Source organism: Sorex araneus, chromosome 5, assembly GCF_027595985.1.
Source record: "Sorex araneus isolate mSorAra2 chromosome 5, mSorAra2.pri, whole genome shotgun sequence".
NCBI lineage: Eukaryota > Metazoa > Chordata > Mammalia > Eulipotyphla > Soricidae > Sorex > Sorex araneus.
The window spans coordinates 132,242,286-132,257,886 of record NC_073306.1 but is presented as its reverse complement, the minus strand read 5'-3'; the positions used below and the strand labels follow the sequence as shown (position 1 = coordinate 132,257,886).

Here is a 15,601-nt window from a genome sequence, read left to right as displayed (position 1 = left end):
CACGGGCGCTCCCACACTCCAGAATGCGACTCTGTGACTCTCTCCACATCCCTTCTCCTCCCGCCCCCCTCCTCCCTCTCCCTTTCTGCTTCCCTCCCTCCTTCCCTTTCAACTGATTTCACAAATAAATAAAACTACCTTCCTTCGCTTCTTGTCCCCTGAAACTAAGAAAACTTGGGGGGTGGGGACCAGCCCCTGAGGCACAGGCGAGAGAGACCTCAGGTGCAGGGTGAGGGCTGCGGGATGGGGTGAGGGTCCCCCACACCCACAAGGCCCTGCAGTGTGGCCTCCACCTGGCACTGGCTCAACCTCAGGCATCTGCCATCCTGACCGACCCCCCCAGGTATGCCCCGAGGCCGCTCAGCAGGAGGGCACTGGCGTTCTCGCTACGCACGCTCTCTGCGCAGGCGCCGACACTGCCCCCTCCCCACGCAGGCGGCTGCCGGACGGATGGCCGTTAGGGTGAGTCACTTCCCCGGGCTGGCGGCTCTGCGGTTCTTCTTTCATTGTAGAGCAGGGCAGGCTCCCGACTCGGTGGCCAACACACCGTCCTCCCCACACTCAAGGGCCACCCGAGGATCAGTGGGGACAGAGGCAGTGAGGCACGTGCCCAGGGACGGCGACAGGGCCCCCACCACCACCCCAGGGCCCCACGGGGGTTCGGTGCCAGTGCACTTACCGAGAGAAACCACGGCCACGCTCTCTGGCAGGAAATGTAGCCGGTACCGGATCAGGAGATGCACCAATATGATGCAGATTGCTGTGGGGGAAACGAGACACCGTTACACCGCCCAGCTTCGCACGGCAGACTCCGAGTTCCAGGCGATGGGCCACGGGAGCAGCGGGCGGCGAGCACGGACAGAAGCGTCATCTGTGCTCCCAGCCTTTGCTTTGGGGCCCACGGAGCTGTGCTCAGGGCTGACGCCTGGCTCTGAGCTCCGGGATCACTCCTGGAAGGTCTTCTGGGAGCACAGGGGATGCCGGGATCAAATCCGGGCCGGCCGGGTGCCAGGCAAGTGTCCCACCCGCTGTGCTCAGGGCCCGAACCTTCCCCGCTTACCCTTAACAGTCTTCCTCACACCTTCTCTAGCCCCCGGACGCCTGGGCGTTGTTTTAGGGTTGGGAAGGGTCACCAGGACCTCAAAGTGCAACCCAGCCCCGCCCCCCGCTCCCAGGCTCTTGAGCTTTCTCAAGCGTCCCTGGTGGTGCCGAGAGGTGGTGCTCATCATAAACAGGAAAGACTTTGAGGGGGCAGGGGAGGGCAGGTCCATCCAGGTGAAGGGGGCAGCGGGGCTCTGGCCGCCGCGGCCACTCCCCGCCCCTCACAGCAGCGAGACGTGCAGGGCAGAGACAGCGCCCAGCCGGCACGGTGTGACTCCCGCACTGCACTGAGCTCCCTGAGCCCCGACGAGAGGATCCCAGAGCAGCACCGGGCAGGAGCCCAGACAGAGCCCCAACCCCTGTCTGACACTGCAGAAAGGGCTGAGAGATGACCACAGCGCGTGAGGCGCTGCCTTGAACACTCGAGACCCGGGGACGACCCCCGCACCTCATACGGTCCCCTGAGCCCACCGCGGGTGAGCCCTGAGCACAGAGCCGGGAGTCAGCCCTGAGCACAGAGCCAGGAGTCAGCCCTGAGCACTGCCGGGCATGGCCCCCAAACCCAAACCCAGAAAACCTAATGATGGGGCTCCCGCCCCCCGCTGAGTCTGGGGGCTCCCGGGAGCCCAGCAGCACCCGAGCACTCACCTAATGCTCCGGCAGGCAGACCCCGACAGTCACAGACCTTGCGGACTGTCTCAGGGCTGAGCAGCCCTGAGACCCGAACCCCGGGCGCCCGGTTCCCCTCCCCCCGTGCTGCCTTTGCGCCCCACACAGGATGCGGGTCCCATTTCCCTGGCGGGGCACTGTCTCAGGAAACGCCGCCGACCAGCGGAGGAAGGAAGCAGCATCTGGGGACCCCTCCCGAGTGGAGCCGCTCAGTCACGGCCCCCCCGCACAGGGCCGGATTAGGGTCCATCCTTCAGGAGGGGTCGGAGACCGCTGGAAATCAGGGCCGCCTTCTCTCGCAGGGACATGTTTAAGCAGCCCTGCCCCCACCAAGCTGGCACCCTCGGGGCCCACGTGGACCAGTCAGACGGCCTCACGCCACCAGAACAGCAGCTGGCTGGAGGAAGGAGCGGCGTGTACACACAGGCACTCTGTCCCCCCGGCCGGCTCCAGAGTATCGGTCTGTGGCACTGTTGGGTGACGAACACGCAGCCTCGTCAGAAACCCCTGCGGAACGGGGGCGCGAGGAACGCTCCGGCTCCACGAGCCCCGGCAAACAGGCGGGGAGCGGAGCGGGCGGCTGCTCTCCCGCTGGGTAAAGACGACACAGCTGTGACATACACAACACACAGGACCAAGCCTTAACAACGCGTCAGTGATCTCCTATAGAAGGGCTGAGTGGGCCCTGGGTGAAACACAACAACCTTCCCTCACTCTCCTCCAAGGGAAGTTTTTTGGCGCGTTTTCAGCAGCTTGTTCATAACAAACAATACAAAATAAATTATTTCAGTTCTGCTTGGGGCAGGGGCTGGGGATGGGGATGGAAACATCCAAAAAATGGTGCTGAGGGGCTGGAGCGATAGCACAGCGGGGAGGGCATTTGCCTTGCGCACGGCCGACTCGGGTTCGATCCCCAGCATCCCAAATGATTCCCTGAGCACCACCAGGAGTAACTCCTGAGTGCATGAGCCAGGGGTAACCCCTATGCATCGCCGCGTGTGACCCAAAAAGCAGAAAAATAAAAAAACCCAAAAAAACAAAATATGGTGGTGGGAAGGTGTAATGGTGGTGGGATTGGTGTTTGAAGATTAAATATAATCAAATATTGTGAACTACTTTATAAAAATAAAATAAAACTAAAAAAAAAAAAACAAAACAATGCGTCAAGTTCATCCCCAGCCAGGAAAACGCTCAGGGGGCGCGAGCGTAGGCCTGACGAGCAGGAGCCCTGGGTTTGACCCCCGGTTCCATCTGGCCCCGGAGCACTGCCTGGAGAGGCCCTGCCCCCATCACGGCAGGCGTGGGCCAAAGGTGGGTCTCAGAAGCCCAGCACCTGCTCGGCCCTGTAAGAGCCCAGGAGCGTGGACCGGACAGGGGTGCCGCTGTGGGCAGGCAGGGGATGACGGGCCCTAGCCCGGGGCGGCGGAGAAACCACGCCGGAATCACGACTCCAACTCTGCTACCCGGGATGGACACAGGGACAACCCGACAGCGAACAGCGAACCGTGCAGAAGCGAGCTACCAGCGAGGGGAAGGAGGCCCTGCACAGTCACCAGAGAAATGCGGCTCACGGGCAAGGGAGACGGCCCAGAGGGCTGAGAGCACACGGGGTGCTGAGGATACACACACACACACACACACACACACACACACAGAGTCCCCTGAAGGCTCCAGGGGGACCCACACCACACACACACACACACACACACATACACACACACACACACACACACAGAGTCCCCTGAAGGCCTCCAGGGGGGACCCACCACACACACACACACACACACACACACACACACACACAGAGTCCCCTGAAGGCTCCAGGGGGACCCACACCACACACACACACACACACACACATACACATACACACACACACACACACAGAGTCCCCTGAAGGCCTCCAGGGGGGACCCACCACACACACACATACACACACACACACACACACACACACACAGAGTCCCCTGAACGCCTCCAGGGGGGACCCGCCCCCCCCCCAAAACATACACACCACACACACACACACACACACACACACACACACACTGTCTCCTGAAGGCCTCCAGGGGGGACCCACCATGCATGCAGTCAGGAGAAGCTCCTGAGCATCACCAGGTGTGACCCGCAAAGCCGAGAAGAGAGTGACATGCAAATCCAAGGCGGGAGACAGAAACAGGGCCCCGGGGAAGCTCCGGCCCGGCCTGGGCCTGGACGGGGGTGAGCGGGCCCCAGGGGACCAGGGATCAGGACAGGCTGGTGACCGTGCAATTATGGCGGCTGGGGCTTGAACCGCGGGGAGGCGACACCGGTGGTGCCTGTGCACTCCAGGACAGTGGGAGAGTCAGAGGACGAGCGAGGGCCGGCAGGCCGGGAGGCAGCAATACTAAAGCCCTTCACACGGACAGGGCCCGCATGCAGGGACAGGCCCGGGGACACACCGGGAGTGCCTGGACGTTAAACACAGAACAGCTTTAATCCAGCCACGCTGAGCCGGGTGCGTCTCCAAGAGAAACAAAGGCTGCGGCCACACAAATCACCACCTGTGCACAGCGGCGCGACTGGGTCGCCAAAAGGTGGTGGTGACCCACGTGGTGGCCGCAGAGGAACGCCCGGAGATGGGACCCAAAGGATTCAGCCATGGAAAGAAGCGCGATGCGGCCGAGAGAGCCGCCGGGCTCCTCCCGGCACAGCCTCCCACACGCCTAGGCTGCAGGGCCCCCGGCCTGGGCGGGGGTGAGCGGGCCCCAGGGGACCAGGGATCAGGACAGGCTGGTGACCGTGCAATTATGGCGGCCGGGGCTTGAACCGTGGGGAGGCGACACGGGTGGTGCCTGTCAGCTCTGCCTCTGCTTCATATCCCAAGGACGCCACACCTGCAGTGCCGGGAAGCCCCCGGCGCCCCCGGGGCCACCGGTCGGACCTTCCTCTGCCCCCACCGCCTGCCCCCTCGCCCGTCACGCTTCGCAGGCGCCGCATTCCCTCTGCCCCACGGGACTGACCACGTCTCCCCGGTAAGCGCTGCCATGGCCCGTCGGCCTGACTCACACAGGCCTCTCCGGCCAGCTCCTCGAGTACGAGTCTCTGAGCGTCCAGCCTCGGGCCCGTAAACAGTCCCCGCGCTCCAGGATCCCGGCAGCTGCGTGACAGCGACCAGCCACCACACGGATGAACCTCGGAAATGTGACACGAGGGGCAAGACAAAGAAGACCACATAGGGGCTGGAGCGAGTGCACAGCGGGGAGGGTGTTTGCCTTGCACGCAGCCAACCCGGGTTCGATTCCCAGCATCCCAGAGGGTCCCTGAGCACCGCCAGGAGTAAATCCTGAGTGCAGAGCCAGGAGTGACCCCTGAGCATCACTGGGTGTGACCCAAAAAGCAAAAAATTTTTAAAAAATGACCACAGGGGCCGGAGCGATAGCACAGAGGGTAGGGTGTTTGCCTTGCACGCAGCCGACCTGAGTTTGATCCCCGGCATCCCATATGGTCCCCCAAGCACTGCCAGGGGTAATTCCTGAGTGCAAAGCCAGGAGTAACCCCTGAGCATTGCTGGGTGTGACCCAGAAAGCAAAAAAAAAAAAAAAAAAAAGACCACAGTTTGGAAATTGCATTTCTATGAAACATCGGGGTGGTGAGGGGGTGCCAGCTGCACGCCTCACACAGCACAGTGCGTGCCCACCTGCTGAGACGCAGTCCCCGCCCGGAAGGGTCGGGACAGGCAGGACTGCGCCTACCTGCTGCTGGGCTGAGGGGCTAAGTACCCGGTGTCCTCTTTTTCAGGGGCTGGGCAACACCCAGCAGTGCTCAGGGAATGCCCCTGGCTCTGCCTTCGGGGGTCACTACTGGCTAAGTGTGGGACGCTTCCTGGCTCCATGCTCAGAGTGACCCCTTGGTGATGCTCACGGCCATATGTCATGTATGTGTCATGTATGTGGGGGGGAGGAGGGCAAGTGCCTCACCCCCTGGATATCTCTCTGGCCCTCCTGGGTTGGCTTGCTCTTGGAGCGGTAAGAAGGTTCTGGAATTAGCTAGGGACGATGGTTGCCCACTGAAAACACTCAATGAATCCTACACTGTGGAGGCGGTGTCTGGGGTCACACCCAGCTGTGCTCGGGGGCTACTCCGGGCTCTGTGCTCAGGACTGAGCCCTGGTGTGCCCAGGGCACCGTACGTGGTCCCGGGGATTCAAACTAGGGGAGCTGCCACTGCAAATGGGTCCTTCCCTCCTGTACTACCTCTCCAGCCAGGAACTGCAAACTTTAAAATGGTTCAAATGGTAACACCTGTTATGGTTATTTTACCATTATTTTTCTTTGAGGTAGATTAAAAAAAAAAAAAAGATGTCTCAGATACTCTGAGATAAAAAGGGCAGACTATGAGGGCTGGAGAGTATAGTGGGTAAGGCGCTTGTGATCCCTGAGTGCAGAGCCAGGAGAAAACCTGGAGTACAACTGGGTGTGGCCCCCGAACCAACCTGCCCCACAGGGGGCAGATGACAGGACTCCATTAATAGAAAAGCAAATACCTCTATGTATGTGTTAGGATTTTTCAGATGTGCAGCCGACCCGGGTTCGATTCCTTCACCCCTCTCGGAGAACCCGGCAAGCTACAGAGAGTATCCTGCCCACACGGCAGAGCCTGGCAAGCTACCCGTGGCCTATTGGATATGCCAAAAACAGTAACAACAAGTCTCACAATGGAGAAGTCACTGGTGCCCACTCGAGCAAATCGATGAACAACGGAACGACAGTGCTACAGTGCAGTTCATGTATGTGTATATATGTGTGTGTGTGTGTGTGTGTGTGTGTGTGTGTGTACATACCTACAAGTACAGGTATTTCTCCAGTACCCATAGAAACAGCAAGAAGGGACAAGAAAACTTCTATGTGGCATGCCACAAGACAATATACGTCTAGTTTTTCATGTTTGAAGTAATCATTATGGAAAACTCTTGTTAAAGCACACATGTATCCCTTTTAATAACTCCATTTAATTAACGACTCATAAACGCCCATGTTCAAATAATGCTGACTGGTCACTGGAGTGCAAGTCACCTGCAGTGATGCCCAGTGGGCCCTGAGGGGGCAAAGGTCACCCGGGACCAGGGACATAGTGGCTTCAAGTTTCTCCAAGGCAAAGCAACTAGGCTTTGGGTGTCCATTCTCAACAAAAGGGTAGGCTTGTGACACGGCAGGGGATGCCCGAGTCACTGTTTTATTTGTCGTGACTAAAATAGCGAACAAAAGCATAAAGGGCTGGAGCCCGGGCTCAGGCCCTGCCAGGCGCTCTGGGCACGGGGCCAGGAGTGGCCTCCACGTACCGCTGTGTGTGGCCCCCATGCCAAAAAAATGGGGGAAAATCATTGTTTTCCATGTTAGAAGTTTCTGAAGTCCAGACTAAATTATGAATTAGATTCCCTCAATTTACTACCACTTATTTAATGAATTAGCAAGTTGCCAATGAGCAGTATTTTTTATTTTATTCTCCGACTTCATTGTATGGACAGTTTAATCAGGAATAAATGGACGAGATACACAGCCTTGGCATGGCACTATAAAACAGAGGGGGAAAAGAACTTCAGGACTGATCCTGGAGAGGCGCCAGCAGCTGAGTCAGCCCAGGGGGCCTGGATCGGAAGGCAGGCGTGAAGGGGGCCCACCAAGGCCCACCCCAAGGGGCCCAGGGCTCCTCCCACCCACACAGGCTGCCCGAGAAAGCACCCAGATTGGGGCTGGAGCGATAGCAGAGTGGGGAGGGCGTTTGCTTTGCATGCGGCTGACCCGGGTTCGATTCCCAGCATCCCATATGGTCCCCTGAGCCCGGCCAGGAGTAATTCCTGAGCACAAAGCCAGGAATAACCTCTGAGCATCTTTTTGGTGTGACCCAAAAAGAAAAAAAAAAAAAAAAAGCTACCGTCCAGATTCAAGGCTGGTCTCACGGCTACTGAGTGAGCCTGGCAGGGGGTCATCCCAGCTCCAAAGCCCCCAAAGGGGGCAGCCGCCCATGTGACTGCGCGACACCCCCCCAAACGTCACAGAGCCACAGCCCAGGAGGCACCAGAACATTAAACGGGAACGTAGAGTCGGAGGCCACCAGGCTCCGCGAGTGACAACTGGGACACAGAGACCCCATGCGCACCTCACAGCTCAGGAACCCCCAGGCCGTGGCTTGGCCACGCCGTTATGAGATCTATGCTGTGACGAGTGGTGTAAAGTAAGTGAATTAATTAGAGCGGGCTCAGGGACACGGGGGGGGGGCGGGGGGGGGGCTGGTGCTGGGATACCGAATTCCTGAAACAGCTGCATTGTGAGCAACCTTGTAAATCACGGAGCACAAATAAAGTTTCATGGAAAAAACCCCAACAGCCAAACCACATACCCACAGAGAACAAGACCCCGAAAACAGGGTAAGGAAGCCTCGGCTCTGTGAGATGCGGGGCACCACCGGCGGCCCAGCCCGGAGCAACGCTGCAGCCGTGCGCCCCCATGGCGGGGGGACACCGTTGCCCCCGGCGTGCTGGACTAAGGTGGGGGGCAGCTGCAGGCTCGGGGGTCCTGTGGGACGCACAGCAGGACCCTCCTTGCTCTGTTCACGGGAAGATTTCCCAAGGGTGCTGGGGGATTACTTTTTTTCCCCACTGAGCGGGGGAGGGGGGGTGCGCAGGAGACCAAACACGGCGGCGTGTAGCCTGGAGTCTAGACGTCTGGCCTGTGTGAGGTGGAGACAATGAAGAGAAAAATACGGGCTCTCGACTGGGCACAGCCCGTCCTGGCCAGAGATGTATTAACAGGGGGCGGGACGGGCTTAGATGAAAGGGCACAGCATGGAAACCTGCTTTATGGCCTCCCGAGAGCTAATCTTCAACACTCCACACCCTGAAAGTTGCCCTGAAAGTCTTACTATTCTTCTCACTCTCCCATGAAAAAAAAGGCGACCAAAATAAAAAAAATTCCCAACCACAGCTGAGAACAATGTAAACTGGCCGATCAGGCTGCGTGGGGCAATCATTTCCCACCTGAGGGAAGCAAAGCATAGCATGCCTCCGTGTGCAGCTCTCAGAACAGAGAAACAGAGGGTCCCCCACTGTGGCATAACCTGAGCAAGAGAACGCAGCCTCATCCAGACTGGCACGGTGGAAGGCCGGGCCGGGCCGGGCCGGGAAGAAGGCCATGGGCCCAGAGTAAGCTTTGCGGCCAGGAGCCCTGGGTTGGCTGCCTGGTACGGCACAGTTGCCCAAACATGTCAGGAGCACAGAACAGGGAGCGTCAGAACAGAACCAGGGGTAAAAGCACCACCATGTGTGGCCCCCCCACAAACAAACAGTCACGAGGAACACAGCACAGCGGTGGTCTGTGCGATCTTCAGCATTTAAGTATTTTTTAAACTACGAGAGGGGGCCGGAGGGACGGTTTGATGGGCTGAGCAGGCGCTCTGCATGCAGGAGGCCTGGGTTCGATCCCCATCCCGCATGGTCCCCCGACCAAGGTCAGGGCTGACCTCCAACGTCCCAGCCAGGAGAAGCCCCTGAGCACTGTCGTCAGGAGCACCGCCAGGCCCTGGGTTCAGTCCTGGGCATCCCAACCCCCACCACCCCCACAGCTGGCACACACAAACACACACACATACACACACACGCGCGCGCGCGCGTACTGCTACGTCAAAGGTGTGAGGCCCCCCACCCCCCGCGGCAATAAATCAACAAGCAAACAGCAAATAATTCTGCAAGAATGAGTATTAAGAATTTAAATGAGGGCTGGAGCGATAGCACAGCAGGTAGGGCGTTTGCCTTGCATGCGGCCAACCCGGGTTCGAATCCCAGCATCCCATATGGTCCCCTGAGCACCGCCAAGGGTAATTCCTGAGTGCAGAGCCAGGAGTAACCCCTGTGCATTGCCAGGTGTGACCCAAAAAGCAAAAAAAAAAAGAATTTAAATGAGGGAGCTGGAGTAATAGCACAGCAGGGAGGGCGTTTGCCTTGCACGCGGCCGACCCGGGTTCAATTCCCAGCATCCCATATGGTCCCCTGAGCACCGCCAGGAGTAATTCCTGAGTGCAAAAGCCAGAAGTAACCCCTGTGCATTGCTGGGTATGACAAAAAAAAAAAAATTTAAATGAAAGAATTTCAAGAAGACTCGAACTGTAATTCTGTGGGCACTTGCTTTGCATGCAGCTGACCAGGGCTCAATTCCTGGCATCCCATCTGGTCCCCAGAGCCCCACAAGTGACCTGTGAGCCAGGAATAAGCCCTGAGCACTGCCAAGTGTGGCCCCAAGATAACATAAATATCAAATATTTCCAGGGGCCCAGGGGAATGGGGAGACAGCTTGGGAGCCCCGGGGCGGCCAGCTCTCGGGGGCAAGATGTCCAGGCCTGCTGGTGTGGCCTTAGTCGCCCCGAGCTGCAGGGCCCGAGCAAAGCTGCATGAGGCCCTGGGCAGTGGCCGGCTGGCCACACAGCACCAAGAGTGACCCCCGCATGTAGGAAACTAATGATCTAGAGCGTTTATCACACACACATGCGATCACACACAAGTCTTTCAACCTATCAGGTGATAATTTTGACCGTTTCAATGTAAATGTAAAGTAAATTCTTTTCTTTCAATGCACAAAAACCATTCTAGCCGTCAGAGAATGACTCTGCCCGGGGCTGGAGCAGGCAGCAGGCAGGGTGCGCTCCTTGCACGCCTGCCCGCCCAGGTCTGCTCCGAGGCATCCCGTCCTGAGCCTGCCAGGAGACGCCTGAGCACAGCTGGGTGTGGACCAAGACCAGTAAGATCACTCGACAGCTTTCAACCCAGTTGCACTTTTTACTCCTTTGAAGAAAAAAAAAAAGAGAGAGAGACTGAATCTAACTAGAATTATGACTCAGGCGCATCAGAGGAGAAAGACAACCATGCTAAATTCACATTTCAACAGCAGTTTGGACTTGGGTCCAATTCAAAGCTATTTCCTTGTTGGAAAGCTGACTCAAGGGGGTTCGACAGGTTCAAAGCGTGAGGGTGAGGTGTGTGTGTCCCCTCAAATGGCTGTTGCTGTTTGCTACCTACAGGTTCTGGAAGCATCTCTATCACTGTTACTGAGGTGCTGGGTTTACAATGTTATCAAGCATATATATATATATATATATATATATATATATATATATTGCACAGGGGTTGCTCCTGGCTCTGCACTCAGGAATAACCCCTGGTGGTGCTCGGGGGACCCTATGGGATGCTGGGAATGGGAACCCAGGTTGGCCCCATGCAAACGCCCTCCCCTCTGCGCTATGGCTCCAGTCCCTCAAGCATATTTTTCACGCGCATTTTATCACCTTTAATCTACATCTTGGACAACCTGGCATCAGACTCCAGCCTTCCTGGTAAACACAGTGCCAACTGCTGCCGCCTCTGGCATCCACGTCCTTGCCCATCAGAGTTGGCTCAGGAGACCCTGCGGTAAGGACTCCCCTTAAAGGAAGGACACTTGGTACCCGGCCTCGAGACTGGACACTGATGAGGTGAGAGCCAAAGCCCAGCGTTACGGAGATGACAGAGGCCCAGGAGGACCATGAGCCAGAGCTCGGCAAAAGGGCAACTCAGCCTTTTTTTTTTTTTTTGCTTTTTGGGTCACACCTGGCGATGCACAGGGGTTACTCCTGGCTCTGCACTCAGGAATTACCCCTGGCCATGTTCAGGGGACCATATGGGATGCTGGGATTTGAACCCGGGTCGGCCGCGTGCAAGGCAAACGCCCTACCCACTGTGCTATCTCTCCAGCCCCGCCTCTTTTTTTTTTTTTTAACCGGGGTTAACTACTGGCTCAGTGCTCACGGCCCACTCCTGGCAGGACAGGGAGCACCATTTGTGGTGATGGGGATCAAACCCAGGCTTGTCGTGTGCAAGGCAAGCAAGCGCCCTACCCGCTGTACTAATCTTGCCCGTTGGGGTGACGGATCTTTCACTCAGCAGCAAAATTTTTCCACACAATGGAACACAGAAGTAGAATAGAGACAGACAAAATACTGGCCTGGTCAGTCAGAAGCCCTCCCCCGGGGCTCTGTCCTCCTGTCCACCTCCTGCCACCCACCAGTCACACACATAGTCCTGAACGGCCGCGCTGGAGGACGTTTTGAGATTCTTTCTGGATAAAAGTCAGGAGGGGGCTGGAGCGATAGCACAGCGGGGAGGGTGTTTGCCTTGCATGCGGCCAACCTGGGTTCGATTCCCAGTATCCCATAGGGTTCCCTGAGCACCGCCAGGGGTAATTCCTGAGTGCAGAGCCAGGAGTGAGCCCTGTGCATCGCCGGGATTGACCCCCCCAAAAAAAAAAGTCAGGAGGGCCCGTTCCCCGTGGTCAGGGTCACTGCCTCGTGCTTGGTACTGGGGCCCGATCCCGGGACTCCGGTACGCAACGACCACTCCTGTCACCCCAGCCCTCCCAGGCCCTGTGTTCTCTGGCCACACGTGGGTCTGCCCACGCGGCCGGCGTGCCGGCACTCACCCAGCACCAGGAGGGTGAAGAAGATGGTCATGCCGCTGGACTGCTCCTCCTGCTGGGCCTGCTCCCCCGTCCGCACAGGGAGGATGGGCTTGGCAGGCGTCGGGAGCACCAGCCGCGTGGTGGCGATCAGGGTGGTGTGGAGGGTGACATTGGGAAGCTCGTGGGTCGTGTTGAGGGGCCTGTCGGACACAAGGAAGCAGGGAGGTCAGACGAAGGGGGAGAGTCCCCCGAGGACTGATGACACCCACAAACCAGCAAGGAAACCCCAGGGGCAAGAGCCGACCGGCCGGCCGGCAGGGCGTGGCTGTCGCAGGCGGCTACGGGGCCCAGAGCACAGTTCTGAGGGGAAGGAACGGCTGCATCTTTGGGGCACTCACGGAGACGGAGGGACACACAGCAAGGCCTCCTCACGGTCCGAGACCCAGTACCGCTTCCTTTTTTTTTTTCTTTCCTTTTTGGGTCACACCCGGTGTTGCTCAGGGGTTCCTCCTGGCTCTGCACTCAGGAATTACTCCTGGCAGTGCTCAGGGGACCCTATGGGATGCTGGGGATCGAACCCGGGTCGGCCGTGTGCAAGGCAGACGCCCTCCCCGCTGTGCTCTCGCTCCAGCCCCAGGACTGCTGCCTTTTCTTTCTCTAGTTTGCCCCATTTCCCAGGGAGGATTTGCACACGGCGAAGAAGTCAGGCACCCGGGTTTGCCTCTCCGCGGGTCCGCTGCCAACTCCCTAGCCCGCGTCACATACTCTTGACAGGCTGCCAGAGGGAGCCCGTCCCCTCTGCGACCCCCGCTGCACCCTCCACTCAGCTGCTCCCGGTGCTGGGATTAAAATGGGTGCTGGGATTAAAATGCGGTGTGAGGGCTGGAGAGATAGCACAGTGGGTAGGGCATTTGCCTTGCATGCGGCTGACCCGGGTTCGATTCCCAGCATCCCATAGGGTTCCCCGAGCACCGCCAGGGGTGATTCCTGAGTGTAGAGCCAGGAGTAAGCCCTGTGCACCGCCAGGTGTGACCCAAGAAGGAAAAATAAATAAATAAAACACACAAAAAAATAAAACACGGTGTGATGTTGGCACGATGCTCAATGCCACACATACACACGGCTTGCCACAGTGATGGGACGTGCAACTCCCACTGAGATGCCCGAGGCGGCGTGATCACTTTCCTCTCCGTCCCTGAGTCACTGCGGTCGGGTAGCCTGATGAGTCTCTCAGCAGCGGCAAGTCAAACCTGGCCAGCAGGACTGGAGGGTGTTCAGGGGATCTGCCTTGCCGGGGCTGGGTCCCCCCACCCCATACGGTCCCCCGAGCCCAGCCAGGTGTGGCCCAGAGAACAAAGGCCCAGAAGGAGCGACGCCAGCTCTTCAGCTCTGGGCCACGGCGGCCCAGGCTGGTGTCTGGGGCACAGCAGGGGGTCGAGAAAGAAGCCGAGCGCGAGCAACGGCCCGGGGGCCCAAGTGGGGACCTGGAAGGGTGTCAGCGTGGAGGGGGTGCTGGGCAGGGGTCCTGGGGACTCTGACATGGTACAGACTCAGACCCGGCCTCCGTGAGAGCCACGGGCTGTTCCGTGCCCGGGGGCCACCGCGGCCCCCTCGCTGTCTACACCCGCAATCCCGCCTTCCTGTCGCTCCGAGGCGCCCCCTGCTCCCTAAGGACACGCCCCCGTGCCGAACAGGCCCGGCCCCCTCGCCGCCCGCAGACCCTCGGGTCCCCTCCCCGGGGTGCAAGCTCGCAGGGCTGCCGGACGTCAGCGCCCCCACCAACTCGTGCCCGGGGCTTTAGAGAGTCTCTGGCCAACACGGGACAGGTGAATGAATGAATGAATGAATGAATGAATGAATGAATGGGTGAATGAACGGAGGGACGGACGGACGGACGGATGGATGACACTCCGTGGCGAAAGACGCGAGAACTGATCTTTACGGTGGGGGAGGAGACGGGCTAGGCAGGGGCTGGGGGGGCTTCCTGGAGGCGGCGGCGGCGGCAGGAACACCCGCCAATGAGCGTGAGCCTGGCCGTTGCCCCCGCGGCCGACTGGGCCCCCAGGCCGGCTCCCCCGCCCCCCGCAGGCCAGAGGGCGCCGGGAGCTCCGCCTTCCGAGGGCGAAGGGCGGCCGAGGCGCCCTCCGAACCCGCCAGGCGCGGCCCCGCGGCCTCCGCACCCGGGAAAAGCCCACTCACTCCTCTTCCGCCATCTTCTCCCCCATCCTGCGCGGCCTCCGAGACCACCGAGTTCAGGGCCGCGGGGCTAGCGGGGCCCGCCCTGGCTTCCGGCTTCCGCTGCAGGTGCGGGCTGGCCGGCGGGAGGTGGGCGGGGCCTCGGCGCGGGCCGGCGGCCCCTCCGGCCCGCCCTCTCTATGGCACGAGGGTGCGCGGAGGTCCCGGGAACTGAGCTCAGGTTCCACGAGGTGCCGATGTTTCCCCTCGCCGAGGCCGCGGCACCTGGAGGCCTGGGGGATGCTGTGACGTCACGCAGCCTCTCCCGCAGGTGTCCAGGCCCTCGCGGGGCCCCCGACCCCCGTGCAGAGGGGCCGCGGCCCCGGGCTCTGCAGAGCCGCGCGGGGCCGTGGGGCGCCCGGGCCGGCCCGTGGCGGCGGCCGCGGTGGTCAGGGGCGGGGGGAGCGGCCCGTGGGCGGACGTGGAGCTGCCGGACCCGGGCCGCGGCGCTGACCGCTGCCCCCCGCTCAGCCGCAGGGCCCCGTGGACGGCCCAGGACCTCGGTCCCCGGGAACCTGCACGGCCGGCGCCCGCCCCCGCCCCCTTCTGCTGCTGCCGCCCTTTCCCACGGGGCTGGGGGCCGCGCCCTGCGTTCCACTTCATGCTCCGTCTCCCCGGAGCCCCTTTCTCGCCCCTTCCCTCCTCCCGGGCCTCCCTGATCGCTTTTCTTGTCCCTTACGCTGCCACCTGCCTCCGGACTTAAAACTCATGAGTTACTTTTTTTCTTTCCTGAGTTACTTATTCGTTGTTTAGGACAGCAACTGAATTACTATATTTCACTTAAAAATAAAATTGGTGGGGCTGGAGAAATAGCACAGCGGGTAGGGCGTTTGACTTGCGTTTGCCTTGCACTCGGCCGACCCGGATTTGAATCCCAGCATCCCATATGGTCCCCTGAGCACTGCCAGGGGTGGTTCCTGAGTGCACAGCCAGGAGTAATCCCTGTGCATCGCCAGGTGAGACCCAAAAAGCAAAATAATAATATTAATAATAATAAATAAATAAATAGGTATTGCCCATCCCCCTTCTCTAGGGTGTAAACTTATGAGCTGGGGGCGGGGGAGAATCTGTTTTTAATTTTTATTTTTTGAATCACGGTAAGAACAGTTACAAAGTATTCCAATTTTTTAAAAGCT

General features: G+C 59.4%; 1 protein-coding gene across 1 annotated transcript in view; it reads right to left on the bottom strand.

Annotated features, from left to right (window-relative positions):
* SLC9A8 (solute carrier family 9 member A8) overlaps window positions 1-14,575 on the bottom strand; it is a 42,620-nt gene extending 28,045 nt beyond the window's left edge. Inside the window, exons 1-3 of the mRNA XM_055139177.1 lie at window positions 14,430-14,575; window positions 12,252-12,430; window positions 680-760 (exon numbers count right to left, since the gene is read on the bottom strand). Coding sequence (XP_054995152.1) covers window positions 680-760; window positions 12,252-12,430; window positions 14,430-14,455 — 286 coding nt within the window. The 5' untranslated portion in view covers window positions 14,456-14,575. The remainder of the gene's footprint in view (window positions 1-679; window positions 761-12,251; window positions 12,431-14,429) is intronic.
* Window positions 14,576-15,601: the final 1,026 nt, after the last annotated feature.